Source organism: Crocodylus porosus, unplaced genomic scaffold (genome assembly GCF_001723895.1).
Source record: "Crocodylus porosus isolate Cpor-Errol unplaced genomic scaffold, CroPor_comp1, whole genome shotgun sequence".
Lineage (NCBI taxonomy): Eukaryota > Metazoa > Chordata > Crocodylia > Crocodylidae > Crocodylus > Crocodylus porosus.
This window is the reverse complement of record NW_017728886.1, coordinates 35901402-35918930: the sequence shown is the minus strand read 5'-3', so window position 1 is coordinate 35918930 and position 17529 is coordinate 35901402. Positions and strand designations below refer to the sequence as shown.

At 42.3% G+C, this 17529-nt stretch overlaps 1 protein-coding gene across 2 annotated transcripts in view; it reads left to right on the top strand.

The window, feature by feature from the left end:
* The window catches only part of LOC109308148 (macrophage mannose receptor 1-like), a 105222-nt gene that overhangs the window by 55667 nt on the left and 32026 nt on the right, over positions 1-17529 (top strand). For both annotated transcript variants that reach the window (XM_019532449.1, XM_019532439.1), the window contains exons 13-19: positions 153-274; positions 612-699; positions 3402-3546; positions 8366-8407; positions 8489-8652; positions 12616-12683; positions 16594-16694. In XM_019532449.1, coding sequence (XP_019387994.1) covers positions 153-274; positions 612-699; positions 3402-3546; positions 8366-8407; positions 8489-8652; positions 12616-12683; positions 16594-16694 — 730 coding nt within the window. The remainder of the gene's footprint in view (positions 1-152; positions 275-611; positions 700-3401; positions 3547-8365; positions 8408-8488; positions 8653-12615; positions 12684-16593; positions 16695-17529) is intronic.

Here is a 17529-nt window from a genome sequence, read left to right as displayed (position 1 = left end):
TATTCAGTTATACTTATAACCTATTTTTAATTTTGCATGATTTGCTTTTTGACTTGTTATGACATCCTACCACAGGAAAAATGGCAAAGGTTTCTTAATTTTTATGATGCACACAATGTACTGTATCTGATTATAAAATATACTTTCTCTAGCCTTATTCAAGAGAACAAAAGAAAACTTGGTTTGAATCTCGAGATTTTTGTAGAGCTATAGGAGGAGATCTGGCCACGGTTAATGGTAAAGAAGAACAGTATGCAATATGGCGCTCTATAGCGTGAGTATCTGCACTGTGAGTTCACCTTAATAAGGAGAAATTTACCTTTTGATCCTTTCTGAAATAGTTGTTTTAAGTTGAAAATTTATAATCTAGTGTAATATTTATTGTTCCAGTTAAAATTTCAGTGCTATCAGCCAATTTATCAAAGCTATTAGCAGTTGTGAATAATTATTTTTCTTAATTATCTGGAGACAGATGCTTAGTGTTTGCATACGAGTCTAACAAATTTAAGAAAATGTTTTACAAAGAGTTTATCAAACTGTTTGAGGTGATAATTTTGTTTACTTTGTATGTGTGCGTTTTGCTTATCCTCTTTCCATATTGAATGTTTTAGAAACAGTGGATTCTATCATCAAAATTTCTGGATTGGTTTATTTTACTTGAATCCTGATGATGGATTTTCCTGGAGTGATGGTTTTCCAGTGAGTAATTGTTTTTCACAAGAATATTTTTTTCATGATGTCATGATCTGTCCATTATCTTTCTATTCCCAATCATATGCACTGACTAGATTTGGTATAGCTGAATAGTAAGCTCAAAACTAGATTGGGCATGCAATACACTATTTTTTTTTATTTATAAAATGGAATTAAAATGAAGGGGATAAAAATAATGAATAAGACAATATAGTTTCTATACATGGATTACATTTACAATATTAAAGTTCCTTTGACTGTTCTAAGGAAGAAGGGTTTTTCAACGTTCATTTTTTTTCTTGGCCATCTCTCATTATACAGGGCTGACAAAATTAATGTAGATGCAAAGTATAATGAGAAATATTTCTAAATATTTCCTGTTGTACTTGGAACCATGTATAGTTTCTCCTTTCTCCTTTGTTTTGTATGGCTGATAAGGGAAGGGGTAAGGAGCAGAGCAGCTGATCACAGAGGGGGCAGGGAACAGAGGGGCAGATAATGGAGGGGGCAGGAGTCAGTGCGACATTCAGGACATATACACACATGCAAACACTTGTGCTTTCAGCAGCTCAAATAGAGGCAGTGCAAATTTGAACTGGGGCTTTTTGCTTCAGCACACATGCTCGGACATGCACTTTGTGGTGGAGCAAATTGTGCCACTTGGGGCAAAATAACCCTGCCTGGCTCCTCCCAGATCTTCGGCCAGGGGGAGCTAGAGCCCAGGGCCAGCACCTGTGCTGTCCCCAGCAGTATAAAAACTGCCCAGGCAAGTAGCTCAGGGCTACTAGCTCTCAGGAGCTTCTGGGGCCCAGCCAGTTGGTACCTGGGGACACTACCTTTTGTGCTAGCTGGACTGCTGAAGCAGCTCTGAGAGTTCCCTGCACCCTCTACCCACTGCAGGGGTCTGGCAGTGGGGGCTGCTGCCTGGCTGTGACCTGAACACCTGCCAGACCTGGATGGGGACTTCAGAGCCAGCAGAGGCATCTGCCCCTCTGGGCCAGCTGCCAGTGGTCTGCAGTTGCAGGGTCGGCCTTTGTGTGGCACTACTGCCATTTGTGCCCCCTGCCCAGCCATCTGGGCAGCTATCATCCGGAAGATGTTCCAGGTGTGGTGGCCTGCTTTGAACTGTCAAAGCATGTCCTCCTGGCCCCATTTGTCCAGGAGGTCAGCCACAGCCAGCTGGGTCCAAGGTGCCTGCTCTGATCAAGTCAGGGTCCTGCCAATGGCCTCCCTAGTAGGAATTCTGGTGTTTCCTATTGGAAAACTAAAAAATCCCCAATAAAAAAAATCCCAAAGTCACTCTGTAAAATACCCCCAAATCCATGTTTCTCCACAAGTAAAACAAAAGACCACTATAAAGAGAGCAAGACAGAGACAGCGATCTGTTTGACAGTGTTTTATTGATATATCTTACAGCGTTAAAGCAAGTCTCTTATCATAATAATAAAGTGAACTCTAAATACATGTTTCATGAATTCATGAATACATGTTTTGCTGCACTCTGACATGGCGATGACCCCCACACAAGGGGTTTGGCTCTGCCAACAGGGGGTCTGGACCTCTCACAAGGGGTACGGCCCCCCAACAGGGGGTTCAACCCCTAAACAAGGGGTATGGGCCCCCAACAGGGGGCCAGATGGCCCCCCACAGGGGCTACCAACCTCATTGCAAGGCCTACATGCCCCACCCCAGCCCGCCAATTGCTGCCCCATCTGTCCCCTTCCCCACCAGTTGCTGCAGCCCCCCAATGGCTGCCCCACCCTGCCCTACCCCCAATCCCTCAGACACCTCAATGGCTGCCAGAACATTTCCATGGAGGATCCAACCTCCAGTTGCCTCAGGACATGGTCCTGACCATGTCCTGCTCCGCTTTTTAAAATATTGATAGTTTTAGAGCCCTGGATATCTAGGGGTCTAATTTTCTCTCCGTGCTGCAAACTTACAGTGTGGGGAACTTTTTTTTGTTCCTGTGCATGCCTGTTGCCCCACCTCAAAGGGGTTTGATGTGGCGCAAGAGGCACGCATGTGGATGCGCCCTCAAAAGGGTGGGGTTTAATTTGTGGCACACGTGGACTTATAGCATGTTTGCCAAAAAGGTTGGTCACTGCTTTACTAGCTGTACGTCAGAGTAACTCTACTAAGCAATGATGTAAAACTAGAGTTAACACAATAGTGCATTTTATGGATGTGTTCAATTTCAAATAAAGGTGGTCAAAATATTTTGATGGGGCAGTTTTCTATCAGAAAATGCTGGCATGTATCACAGGAACATCATAATTTAACAATATTTTCTCCTGAAAAAGTTTCAACTTTTTGTTTTTCCTTCAATAAAGTTGAAATATTTTGCTACAATTAAATGTGTTCATTGATTCATTGCACTTTTTTTAGCTATATTGCAAGTTTAAATGTAACAATTGTAATCTTAATAATATATATATCAAATATTTTAATGTTATCAAAACAAAACATTCCAGTGGTTCCTAACTGAAATATTGCAAAACTTCTGTTGTACAATAAATCATTGTTATTGTATTTAACTATTTAGAATTAAAAAATCAACATTTATACATCTTGTTTGGAAATTCCAACTTCTGATCTGTTACATTAACACTGGAAAGCCATCTTGGTTTGCTGTTTTAATACTATGAAACCCAATTATGTCCTTTTTATACGAATAAAATTGTAACCAAACTGTGTTTTCATGACAGGTAAGGTATGAAAACTGGGCCTTTGGAGAGCCAAATAATTATCAAGGAGTTGAACTTTGTGTGGAGCTTACCGGAGATTCTAGCATGCTATGGAATGACAGGCACTGCGATTATTTACATGCCTGGATTTGTCAAATAAAAAAAGGTACGACTACTTTCCTCTTTAAATTGGGACAAAAACCACCCTTCACCACACACCTCAAGAAGCAGATATTTCTTTAAAAAGCCTAAAGCTTTGTAAAATTATCTCTGGAATATCGTGTACAAAAATGAAATGTAAAAATTGCATTAGTTTGCTTCATTCCAGTAAGTTCAGAGATACAGAATATTTAACTGGGTCCCTGCTGTTTTCTTTGAGACTTTGTCTTGCTCTTTTTCCATGACTTAAACCAAACAATGACGTTTCTTTCCTTATCACAAGCCCAAGTAGAGTGAATTTCAAATTCACTTCTGATTTTTCATTTGCATTGGTTCAAACTTTTCCAAACAAATTATATTTAGAGTTTAATTGCTTGAGTCCAGGTTCAGGTCTTTGGAAAACATTTATTTTATGATGGCATCAAGCTGAACAGTTCTACATGCAAACAATATATAGTTAACAAAGCTCTGACAATTATTTCATCACAGAAACCTATTTTGGAAGAGTTTAGATGGAAATTGAGATGTTATTAATGAAAGTAAACTGCTAGTTAGACCCAAAAAATCAACTTCATGCTGATAAAAAGATTTATAGAAAATGCAGTGAGAAATTCCTCTAAGAAATTACTACCTTTGAGATGTTGTTTTTTCTGGAAGATAAATCATTATAAACAAATGATCTAAGCCTGGTTGCTGAGCCTTGCCATTCTTCTGCTCCCAGCCTGAATTCATGAAATCCACTGGCAAAATGCCCCATTCCTTCTTGTGATGGTCCAAGTAGGGAATCCCAACCTACTATTGCTATCAACTACTCTTTTAATTTTACAGGTCTGTGTTGTGGAAGGGTTGGTATGTTGCTATATGATAATGTTTTGATTTTTTTCAGTTTGTATGTTAAAAATAGAAGATATCTAAGAAATTACATGTAAAATGATATTTTAAAACTTAAATTAAGTTGCAAAGTCAGACACTCAAAATTGAGAAAGTCTGTTAAAGTTATCTCTTCAGCCTTAATTTTGGGCATCCCTATGCATATGTGTTGTGATACCATATTACATTATAACCCATAATGGTTTCGTTTCAAAGGTTTATTGCCTCATTCATTGTTTGTTGGTGCCACTCTGGCCTCATGACTTGTTTACTGTGCACTGTTCAAACCCTGTTCTGATGACCAAACTGTTTAATTTCCTCATTGGATTTTCTGTTATGTCCATTGCTGTTGTACCAGAATGCTTTGAAGCACAATTGTGTAATGAGGCATTAGCTTCCTTCTCTTCCTGCAAATGGGAAATGAAAATTTGCAAATTAACTTGTAAACTTGTAAATTAACTTCTTTTCTACCTTGGTGAACACATAACACCTACAAAGTCTCCCTATGCCTGATGAAGGCTGTTTGTGCTGAATAGCTTGCAAATAATTTTTGTCCAAATATTTAGTTGGTCTAATAAAAATGTCACATCTACCTAAAGAATCTTGCCTCCTTAGACCAGCAACCTTGCTAAAGTCATGATATATCATGTCCACTTTGCTTGGCATCCACAGAACCAGTCATTTCATCATAAAAGGCAATCAAGTCGTTCAGGCATGACTTGCCATTGGTCAATCCATGCTGACTGTTCCAAATCACCTTCTCCTCCAAGTGCTTAGAAATGGATTCCTTGAAGATCTGCTTCATGATTTTTTCCAGGGACTGAGTTGAGGCTGACTGGTCTGTAGTTCCCTGTATCCTCCTCCTTTCCTTTCTTAAAGATGAACATTATATTTGCTCTTTTCCAATCATCTGGGACCTCTCCCTGTTGCCATGAATTTTCAAAGACAATGGCCAGTGGCTCTGCAATCGCATTGGCCAACTCCCTTGGCATCCTTGGGTTCATTACATCTGGCCCCATGGACTTGTATATGTACAGCTTTTCTAAATAGTCCCTAACCTTTTCTTGACTGCTCACCTTCTCCCCACGCTATGCTGCCAGATGCAGTAATCTAGGAGCTGACCTTGCCTGTGAAGACTGAAGTGAAAAAGGCATTGACTACTTCAGCCTTTTCTGCATAATTGGTCACTGGGATGCCTCCTCCATTCAGTAAAGGGCCCACTTTTTCTGTGATCTTCCTCTTGTTGGTGACATAGAAATGTTTCTTGTTACCCTTTGTATTCCTTGCTGGCTGAAACTCCAATTGTGCTTTGGCCTTCCTGATTTCATTCCTGCATGCCTGAATACTCTTACACTCCTCCCTATATGAAGCTTCTTCCTTTGTGTTTTATCTCAGTGAAGAGCTCTCTGCTAATCCAAGCTGGTCTTCTACCATATTCACTAGTCTTCCTGTACATTGGGATGGTTCATTCCTGTGCCCTCTGTAAGGTTTCTTTAAAATATGACCAGCTGTCCTGAACTCATTTCCCCCTCACACTGGCCTGCCAGGGGATTCTGCTCATCAGTTCCCTGAGTGAGTCAAAGCCTGCTTTTCTGAAGTCCAGGGTCCATACCTTGCTGCTCTCGTTCCTTCTTTTCCTCAGGATCCTAAATTCAATCATTTTATGGTCACTGGTGCCCAAGTTGCCACCCACTACTACATTCCCCATCAATCCTTCCCTGTTTCTGAGAAGCAGCTCAAAAAGAGCATGGCCCCTAGTTGCCTGCTCTAGCACTTGCACCAGGAAGTTATCCCCGCCACTCTCCAAAAGCTTCCTGCATTGCCTGTGCACAGCTGTATTGTCCTCCCAGCAGATGTCAGGGTGATTGAAGTCCCCCATGAGAACGGTAATCTGGAAAGTGCCTCTATCCATTTGAAGAAAGCCTCATCCACCTTATCCTCCTGGTCTGGTGGTCTATAGCAGAGCCTACCACAACATCACTCTTGTTGCCCTCTCCTCTGGCCCTAACTCAGAGACTTTCAACAAGCCTGTCTTCAGTTTCATGCTGGATCTCTAAGCCAATCATACAGCTCTTTTCCATAAAGTGCAACTCTTTTTCCTCCTCCTTCTCCTCTTCCTCCTCCTCCCTCCTGCTTGTCCTTCCTGAACAGTTTATACCCATCCACGACAGTGCTCTAGTCCTGAAAGCTATCCTACCAAGTCTCTGTTATTCCAATCAAATCACAGTTCTATAATTCTGTAAGGATTTCCAGTTCTTCCTACTTGTTTCCTAGGCACTGTACATTCATGTACAGACACTTGAGATAACAAGCCAATTGCGTGACTTTCTCAGGAAGAATGAGAAGACTTTCCCTGTTGCCCTCACTTGCTTGTGCTTCTTTCAGGGCACCCAGTTCTCCACTTACCTTAGGCCTTTATGTGTATAAAGTGCTGTAGCTGTGTAGCAGTCTGCCAGCTCAAGGAGCCTGGAGGCAGTCTTCAGGCTTGCAAGGGCAACAACCCAGGTGTATGCAGTGAAACCTGGTTACAGATTGCATTGGCCAACTCCTAGGAGGACTGGGACAGCTGATCCAGATAATGAGCTAGCCCACAGAAAGTTAAGAGGGATCCTGAGGAAAGTTGCCAGGGAGAGAGAGACTGCCAGAGGCCGTGTGTTAGGCTCTTAGGGAGAGGAGCCTGAGGCAGGCAGACAGTTGATGGCTGATGGCCAAGGCAGGCAGACAGCAGGGAGTGGAAGGCTGAGAGCTGAGACAGGCAGATGACCAGGAAGGTGAGAGCTGGTGGGTCAGTAAAGTAGAGCTGGAGGACCCTGCTTGGACTGCCTTCTCCTGGGAGGCGGCCAGAGACTGAGTGTGCATCAGAGACTATGTGCATGCCTTGAGAGAAGTGAGAGAAGTGTGGGCTGGTAGCAGGAGACTCTAACCCAGGCATTCCCTTTGGTCTGGGAAAACTGTATTGTGTGCTTGTACAGTGACACATGCTTATGTGGATTGACTTCTGCCTGGAGACAGCTTTCCCCAGGGGAGTATTGACAATAAACAGGGTCTGTGAGCCAGGAAAAAGGACACTGAAGGACCATGAGTGAGCTATTTAACCCTGGATGTGCTACAAGCACATTTCCTATTGATGTCAGTTGATGCAGTATGTACTCAGCACTTCCTCAGATGAAACTCTGGCATCTCAAGTGAAGTACCCAAAAAACAAGAATCACACAGCTAGTGATTACTTGTGAAAAGTTTGGTTAAAGTGACTTGCCCAGCATTACATACATGCTTTGTGAAAGAAGATGCTATTTAAAAAAGCATTCAGCTGACTTAGCTATAAGACCATCCTCTCCCTGCAGTCCCATGCCACACTCCCAGCTTCTGCAGTAAATGACAAGATGCCTTGCAGACAACAGCCTATTCAATACATAATTCTGATCATTGCTGCAACTGCATGTGCTTATGTAATTAAAGACTGTCTTACAATTCAGGCAACATGGTGAGGAGAAAATAGGTTTATGTGGGTGACCTTATTTTACTAATTTATGACTTTTCAGATTGTACGGTCTTTTTGCATTAACAAAATCAAGGTTAAATGGCCTAGTAAATTTAGCGGTGTGGGGCATACAGATGTTGTTCCCTGTGCATATTGAAACAGTAAGAATTCAGTTCCAACACATTTAAAGGGAACTTACCATAAATATATTGCATTTAAGGAATAAAAGGGTTTTTATTAATTAATTATGGACCAATTTTTAACAGGGCCAAAAAAAGTTTTCTTAAGCAGTAGTTAAGCTTCTAGTAATATTTACTTTATTTTATTTTACTTAATTTCCTGCAGATTATTTCAGAAATTAGAACATCCCAGTTAACAAATTCTACTCTATTGCATTTAATCCATCACTGACTATAAATTAAACATCAGACACAGAACTTTCCTATAAAATATATTATGTATTTTTATTTTACAGGAGCAACAGTAAAACCTGAACCAACGGAATCTCCTGCTCCCAGTAAGTTTTTTTTAATGTATTTTACTGAGAGAAGCTTGTACTGAAGGTACAATACATATAACCTTATTATTTATTTTGCAGAATATAAGATTACTAGTGATGGATGGATTATAAATAAAGACAAGCAGTATTATTTCAGCACGGACAGTGTTCCTATGGAAAAAGGTCGGGAATTCTGCACGAAGAATTTTGGTGATCTTGCTGTCATTGATGATGAAACTGAAAGGAAGTTTCTGTGGCGATATGTAAGAAAACTATTTCTTGTTTCAATACTTAATCAACCAGGCCAGAGAACATGAACATAGAAACACTTGTCTGATGAGCTAATTTACCGTTAGTTTTGCACCAGTGAAATTAGGGAAGTTAAAAAAGTATTGAACTGGAAATAAGCAGTGGATAAATTTGTCCCTTATGTTTTAACTGAGCAGGATAGTTTTTTGCTTTTCTGTGTGTTGTACAAGGATTGTAAGCATTAACTAATAGTCTGCTTCCAAAGCTTCAAAAGGAGAGTTATTCCACATCAGTCATGTTACCCTTTATCAGCAGTTGCCACTAGGGGTGTGCAAAGTGGGCCCTATTCGATTTGGTTCCGGGCTGAATCAGGGACAATGATTCAATTAGCTGATTTGGATCTCTGTTCCTGATTCGATTCAGCTGAATCTGAAGAGTTGATGCTGATTCAGAGAATCAGCGATTCAGGCAGTCACAGCTTTAGAAATTTTTTCTACATACCTCGAGGGACCAGTACGGATTGTGATCACTGTGATGCTGGGGTGCATAGATCATCCCACAGGAGTGGGGTGGGGTGGGGAGTGGCCCTCCATGTGCTCAGCAGTGAACCTGGAAGTGGACTAGAAGTATGCGCCCCAGCATCACAGCATTCATGAGCTGCCTGCTACCTAGAGGTATGTAGAAAAAACAGTTAAAGCTGTGTCTATGTCCGAATCTTTCCAAATCTCTCCGAATCAATTCAAAGGGTTCCAATTCAATTCGGAGAAATTAAAGGGTCCTCTGATTCTATTCAGATTTGGAGATTCGGCCACCAAATGAAGTCGAATCTCCACTGAATCATATCAGGGACTGAAGCTTCACACAGCCCTACTTGCCAATGTATTTAAATTTAATTGACCTATAGCAGACTTCTAACAGGAACTGCAATACTTAGAATATTGTCTTATCCAAGAAAGAAAATAATATCAGACTGTATGTAAGACTATAAGTAAGGGCCTTGTCACACATTACATTGTGAGCTGCTCAAGTGTTGATCAGTGTTAGTGCTAGCCTGAGTTTGGAGCAGTCATAAGTTTAGGCCAACAGGGGCCTAGAGGGACTTAAAGCTAAGAATCCCACCCCATCCCATTCTGGGCTTCTCCCCAGGCTCCTGGGGCTCCCTTGGTTCTGCCATGCCTATAGGGCTCCCCCAGTCCTCTGCCTCCCAACCCCCGCTGCTGCTGGGCTGCTTCTCTTCTCTGGGCAGAGCCAAACCCAGAGGGCAGCAGTGGTGGGGGCTGGGCAGGCAGGTTAACCCTTCCCTGCCTGTTCCCCTGGGACAGAGTGCAGGCCAGCCTCAAGTAAATAGGGGGCAGGGTGGGAACAATAAGCAGGGATCTGTGGTGCTGAGGATGATGGATGGGGCAGTAGGCCTGATCCAGGCCAGCAGGGGAGGAGGCGTGAGTGCAATGTTTACACTAATGCATTGCCTAGTGCGGCTACATGTTAGTGTAATGTGATCTGGGTAACATGGATAAACCTAGGCTGGTGTGGTGTAACTTGAAGCTGCCTAAAGAGTGCTTAAAAGTAGTTTCCAGGCGTTAATGTGTGGACAGTCTAGGAGCTAAGAGCTCCAGGAGCCACCTAAAATTAATATATAACATGGTCTGAAGATACCCATTTGGGTGCAGGCCTATGTCTTTCTCATGGCAAGCCTTTCAGGGTGGGGGTTGTGTTGGAGAGAACTGGAGGACATTCCACTCACCTTGCTCACCCTACCCTCACAGATACACTACAGGTCATGGGACTGCTCCTACCCAACTCCTTGATGGACTGTGCAGTGCTACTTCTGCCTTGGAAAAGACTCCTGTAGGGAAGGAAGCCATACTGGCACCCCTGCTAAGTTGGCATTCTCACTAAGTTGGCACCAAGGGAAAGCTAAATTGTGCCTTCCTTTGTTCCACCCAGTTACTTTATGCTGTCTCACATTGCACTTTCTTATATCACAAACCTAGCACAATCCTGAGAAAGAGGAGAGAATGTGGGGTATGGATTAAATTACAGGAGCAAACTTGTATGCTTATTTTGTGCTTAGTGCTGGGGTTAGTGGGAAGGTGGTGCTGCAGGGAGTTGCATATCTAAACTGTCTTGAAGCCTATGAGTTAGTCCAAAAAAAAAAAGTGCTTAAGCTTTATTGAATTGGATGAAATTTGGTAGTGAAGATTGATGAAGGGTTTACATTTCATAGTTTCTAGGGTCAGAAGGGACCTGAACAGATCATCAAGTCTAACCCCCTGACCTGGGCAGGAATGAGAGCTGGGAACATAATACCCCAGCCAGATATCTATCTAACCTCGTCTTGAAGACCCCCAACGTAGGGGAGAGCACCACCTTTCTTGGGAGCCCATTCCAGAGCCTGGTAGCCCTAACATTCTAAGAAAGCTGAGTATGCCCATCACTAGGAAGTTCAAGTGATACCTGCTGTAGATTGTAAAAGAGGTTTTGATTCTAACCATTTGGAAAGAAAACTCCATTAAGACTAAGCACAGACAGTCACAAAGCCTGAGGCTGAATTTATTCAATCTTTGCAGGTAGGGACAGAAGTTACACATAAACCAATTTAAGTAATCAGAAACTAGTTTAAACCTGAAGCAGAATAGAATTTCAGTGCACATAAACCAGTTTCAAAATGGCTGAAACTGGTTTAAGATAACCCTGATTAAATGTAGTATCAGACTTATCTGATTTGGGTCATATCAGTTTTGGGTCATATCAGTTTATGCAATTTCTGTCCCAGACCACTTCATGGTTCAAGTTAAATGACAGTCTCTCAGCAGGCATTCTACCCTGGGCTAGGCTGTGCTGTCTGCTCCAGAAAGCAGAGGTGACCCTACTTGTGTGCTCCTTAGCTGGAGCAGTGTGGGCTGGCTGACTGGGGAGACGGGTGGGGAAAATAAGCCCAGCTGCAACCATGGAGTATAAAACCCAGAGGCACCTGGAAGCAGGAAGAGGAAGTGATGAGCAATGCTGCGGAGTCCTGCTGCTGTAATTCTGGACTGCAAATCCCAGAGACCTTGGGTGCAGCAGGAAGAGGAAGTGAACACAGTCAGAGAGTTGTGCTCTAGTGCCCCCCAGTTTCTGGCCTGAGCCACTGCAGGCATATGGCTGCATTTCCTGAATCAAAGGTTAATGTCTGTTCATTTCTATTTCAATTTAATCTGTGCAGTTTAGACTAACCTGCAAAGACTGAACTGATTCAGCCTTAGGCTTTTTGACTGGCTGTACTTAGTCTGCAGGTTAGTTTAAACTGTATAGCTTGAACTGATAAGCAAGTGAACAGACATTCACTTTTGTTTTCAGAAATACAGCCACATGCCTGCAGTGGCCCAGGTCAGAAGCTGAGGAGCACTAGAGCATACCTTCCTTCTCTGATGGATCAGACAGCCTGGCCTTGTGAAGGGGGAGGTTGTGAAGGAGGGGCATAACATCTTGGGATCCTGAGGGACTAAGAGTTAACTTGAATCTGGAAGGGATCTGACACAAAGGTTCAATAAACTGATTTAACCTAAAGCAGATAAGTCTGATACTATGTCCATCCAGGTTTGTCTTAAACTGGTTTTGGCCATTTTGAAAGTGGTTTATGTTCATTAGTTTCTATTGTGTTACAGATTTGAACCAGTTTCCTATTGCTTATGCCAGTCTGTATAATTTCTATCTTTAGCCTAAATGCTTATGTTGCTGTAACCACTTGGAAAGGAAACTTCATTAAGTGCTTATGTTGTGGCAACTTCCTGGCAAATCTATGCAGCATTGAATTAATTTAAAAGTTTGGGTTTCTGTACCTTGAGTTAAGGCTACATGTTGTGGCCTGTAACAATTCATGTACTCTGCAGGTTGCTGTAGAGGGGAAATGTATAATGTATTCACCAGTGTGTTACACTTATCAAGAACATTCATATTTTAAAGAGAGTGAGTGCTAATTTTAATCTGTGTTTTAGATCTTGAAAAATGGCAAAGAGGATGCATATTTCATTGGATTACAACTGAGTGTTGATCAACGAGCTAGGTAAGTAAACTAGCTATATCAAAGCTAGTAGGGCTGTGCAAAGCTTCGGTCCCTGATTCAATTTGGTGGAGATTCGGCCCGACTTGGTGGCTGAATCTCCAAACCTGAATCGAATCAGGAGACCTTTTAATCTCTCCAAATCAAATTGGAACCCTCCAAATTGATTCAGAGACATTTGGAAAGATTCAGTGATTCGGACATAGACACAGCTTTAAATGTTTTTTTCTACATACCTCCTGGCAGCAGGCAGCTCATGAATGCTGCAATGCTGGGGCGGATGGAAATCAAACAAGTTGAATCTCTGTCCCTGATTTGGGCCAAATCTGAATCTGAATTGAATACGGCCTGTTTCGCACACCCCCAAAAGCTAGTAATATGTGCAGCAATGAACAAGACTTGTATTAAGCAAAGCAAGAACAATTTTGGGTGAAATGTTGGTCTCACCACAGTCAATATGTGTGTTTTACTTCTGGCATGAGGTGGATAAAGATATCATTCCTAGCATTTATGTTTTTGGAGGTGGTAGAAATGTGTTTGGTACTGGATGTTGGCAGAGGGTATTTTTAAACATATTTTTAGGAAAAATCCCAGCATTTGTTTTTTGGCATTGGTAGGCCACTGATTACTTACAGTGGTTTATTCTTGCAGCAGAGTATTGTACTCAGTTGAGTACCCTGAGTTTTATACTGAAAACCAGTGACTGCCTCAATTTTACAAAGTAAAACAAATTAAGGAATTGATCTTAAAACAATGTATCTACTGGCAATGGGACAAATTCCATGTTGATAGAGGAAAAACTCCCATTGAAAGAAATGATGGTGTTTTATATTTTTTTTCTATTGGGAACTGAATTAGACACTTAAAACCCTGTAAATCCATTTATTCTTTAGCAGTGTCAAAACTTTCATCTTGTTTTTAAAATATATATTTTTGAAATCCATCTGCTTTTATCCGCCAGAAAAGCTGTTCTTCAGCATTAGATTTGAGGTGTTGTCATGCACTGCAAAGAACATGTGGATTTGAGATTCCTCCTTTATAAATACTACACATCGGTATGAATCACAGTTTAATTTGGCTACATTTGAACTGGTCTGGTCCACTTTCATTTTAGAACTTTATCTCATTAACTCAGAAGAAGTTTAATTTTTTTCTAAATAACTTTTACCAAGAAGTAATAAAAAGAAATGGAGAAGATAAAATCCAGATTGGATTTTCACAAAATTATTTAATGTCACTTTCTCTCATTTCTTCATTCACATGTAAAATCATTTTTAATGATTGCTTCAAATACCTCAACTCAAACATTCGTCTTAGTATTTTTAAAGCTCTTCAGGGGTAAACATCACTTCTTTCTCCTTTCCTTCATTTTAAATACTCTTTCAAATAACTAAAACAAAACAAAAAAACAGAACAGTTGCAAACCAGCAGCAACCTCAATTTTTATTTTTCTCCACAGCAGAGAGAGACTGTTCTAGCATGTAGGATGTCAATATATAGCAATCTTTAAAGCTAGGGACAGACATTCAAGAAGCCAGTGCCTGAACTGATTCAGTCTTTGCAAGTTAGTCTAACCTGCCTAGGTTGAACTGATTTGCAAGTACGCAGTCATTCCCTCTGGCCTGAGGAGATGCCAGGCACCTGCCTGCAGTTGCTCAGGCCAGGCGCTGGGGGGTGTGAGAGCATGCCCTCGGCTGCAGGGAAGCTGTGATGGTGGGGTGTGGCCAGCCAGGCAGTAGCCTGGACTGACCTGGCCAGGGAGGGGTTTAATTCCTCCTTCCCCGTTCCACCAGAATGGACCTAAGCTGGGGTTCACTGGGCACTGCCTCCCTGCTGCCGCAGTGGTGGGGCCAGGAGCAGCCAGATGCCGGCTGGCATGGCCCCTGAGGCACAGCAGGCAGGGAGGGAGGTTATTCCCCCTCCCATCCCAACTGCAACCACTGCTTGCTCTGTGCTTAGGGCAAGTGGCAGAAAACCCCCCCTCTGCCAGCTGCCAGAAGGAGGGAATGCTGGAGGGAGGGGGGCAGGAGGGGGCCTGCCCCCTCTGCCTCAGAGAGCCATGCCATCTGGCTTCTAGCTGCACCTGGGCCCCAGCTGCAGCAGTGAGGGGGGAGCACCTGGTGGACCCTGGCTTAGGTCTCTGGCAGTGGGACAGGGAGGGTGGAGGTAACCCCTGCCCTGACCAGTTCAACCCAAACTACTACCGGGGCTGGCCATGTCCCCTGCTGCTGGAGCAGCCAACAGAGAAATGCAGGTTGGTGCTGGTGGGACAGGAGAGAGGAGGGCGGAATAAATTTATTCCCTGCTCCCTTCCAGGGCCAGTGTCTGGCCAGACCTCCACCCCTGCCTGCTGCTGCCTGTCCCTCCTCTGGCTGGGAAGCAGAGGTGGGCCAGCCCTGCTCTGCTGGAGCAGAGAGCCCAGCCCAGAGAGCATGCCAGGATGCTGGGGGACTCTGGTTTAACTTAAACCGGAAAGGGGTCAGGGAAACATTTTACATAAGCTGGTTTGAGCTGACTACATTCAACCGGGTTTATCTCAGACTGGTTTTGGCCATTTTGAAACTGGTTTATATGCACTGAATTTATGTTCTGTTACAGGTTTAAACCAGTTTCTGATCACTTAAACCAGTTTATGTGTAATGTCTGTCCCTAGCCCAAATGACTTGGGCTTCACTTACTGACCACAGTGGCTCAGTATGAGACTATCTGTTCTAATTAGTATTTTGTTAACTTAGTTTTAGCATTTGATTCTTTGAATTCAGATGCTATATCCACAATTGTAACCTCTTTATGGTTCGGTCTTTGCCCTGTTGCCAAGCAAATTAATGCCACTTTAACTGGTATGGAAATTACCTTTTGGTTGTTTACCAGGCCCTGCACAATTCTTTCCCTTGAATGGGGATGGACTTCTTTCTGCACCTGGACTAAACTTATATGGACTTAGGAAAATAAGATGTGCCTGGGTTCTCATGTGCCATTCTGACCCCTGGTTTCCACATCGGCTTTTTTATTCTCTTTCCTCATGTCTTGGGCCATAGCGGCTCCAGAATTGGAACATGCGAAAATTCCCCAGTGTTTTGCAAATTAGGGGAAAACTTTGCTATAACCTAGGATCTGTACCTCTGTGAAGATGATAGTTGTAGTCCTTGTCAGGTAAGGCCATGTGACTCTTCAACGAAGTTTGAAATCATAGGCATGATAATGAGAAGTAACTTTCATATTTGCAGGGGCCACCATGGAAAATACTTGTCTTACAAGCTGTAACCACCCTGTAATTTAAATAATGCTTACTTTTTTTTTTTGCATATTTAAGTTAGAAAATAGTTCACGGCTTGGATTCTGTGGTAGTGTAATTGTTGTTGATTACTTTTTTTAACTTAATATTAGTGTATATATTCATGTATTCTTGTTGTCCATATTTTTCATTTTCTAATTTTAAATAATTTTTTTAAAAAACGGAGAAAGAAAATAGAAAACAATATAGAAGTGAGTGAGGCACCTTCAACTGTATACTGTCTGCTTTGTGTTTTTCAGGATTAGTCAGTCAAACCATAATTATGGCTGCTTTTTCTCACTAAATTCGGGCAAAACTTTTGGAATAGTTTGATAAATCTTGCCTTAAGTTGTTAAACTATTGGTGTATGTAAATTGACACATTCCTTTTTAAATGTTTTTCTGAACTTGTATTCAGAATGAAAAGGGGTAATCAAGGGAAAACAAGATATAACTACAAGATATTTACTCATTTAAGGCTTTAGCTAGGTAACACTTCAATTTTCTTGGAATTTTATGCAAAGTAAGTAGTATAGATCAGGCTGTGACAACACAGCTTAAAAAGTTTTTAAAATAAATGTTGTAATATGAAAATAATTGAATTTGTGCATAATAATTTTTCTCTTTTGATTGTGTTAAGCTGGATGGATGGAACCCCAGTGAATTTTTTAGCTTGGGCACCACACGAGCCCAACTTTGCAAACAATGATGAAAACTGCGTAGTTATATATAAAAACTTAGGTGAGTAATTTGTTTATCACTAATACTTTTGCAGAGGACATAACTTTTTCTGCAGTATGTTTTTTGCTGCTTTTTTTCTTCAGAGAACTATTACTGAAGATGGAAGTAAAATTAGATTTTGGAGCAGTGACTGCTTTCATATATGGTTATTAGGGGTGTGTGAAGCGGGCCCTATTCGATTTGGCTTGAATCAGGAACAGTGATTTGATTTGTTGATTCAGATCACTGTCCCCAATTCGATTTGGCCAAATCTGAATCTGAAGATTCGATGCTGATTCAGAGAATCAGCAATTTGGAAATAGACAGCTTTAAAAGTTTTTTCTACATACCTTGAGGTAGCATGCATGGCTTGTGAACACTGCGATGCTGGGGCATATGGAACTTCCCACAGGAGTGCAGGGGGCCCTCCATGTGCTTGGCGGCAAACCAGGAAGTGGACTGGAAGTACCGGCTTAGTGATCAGCCACAGCTCAACCTAGGAGGCACCAATCACTGAACCGGGGAGGGGTGGGGGGGGCGGCCCTGCACGCTCCAAAACAGATGCAGAAGTGCACTGGAAGTGCTTCTGGTCTACTTCCAAGTCTTCTGCTGAGCACACTGGGGAGACCCCCATGCTTCTGTGGGATACTTCATGTGCTCCAGCATCACAACAGCCACCTCCCTGCTGGGCCCCCCATGGGCCTTGGGGGAGGCACACCTGGGCCACAGGTTAGTGAGGATTTAGTTAGGGAACTTCTGGAGGGGTTGGATGTATTCAAGTCAGCCGGCCCGGATGATCTCCACCCTAGAGTTCTAAAGGAACTGGCCGAGGTCATTGCAAGTCCCCTGGCACAAC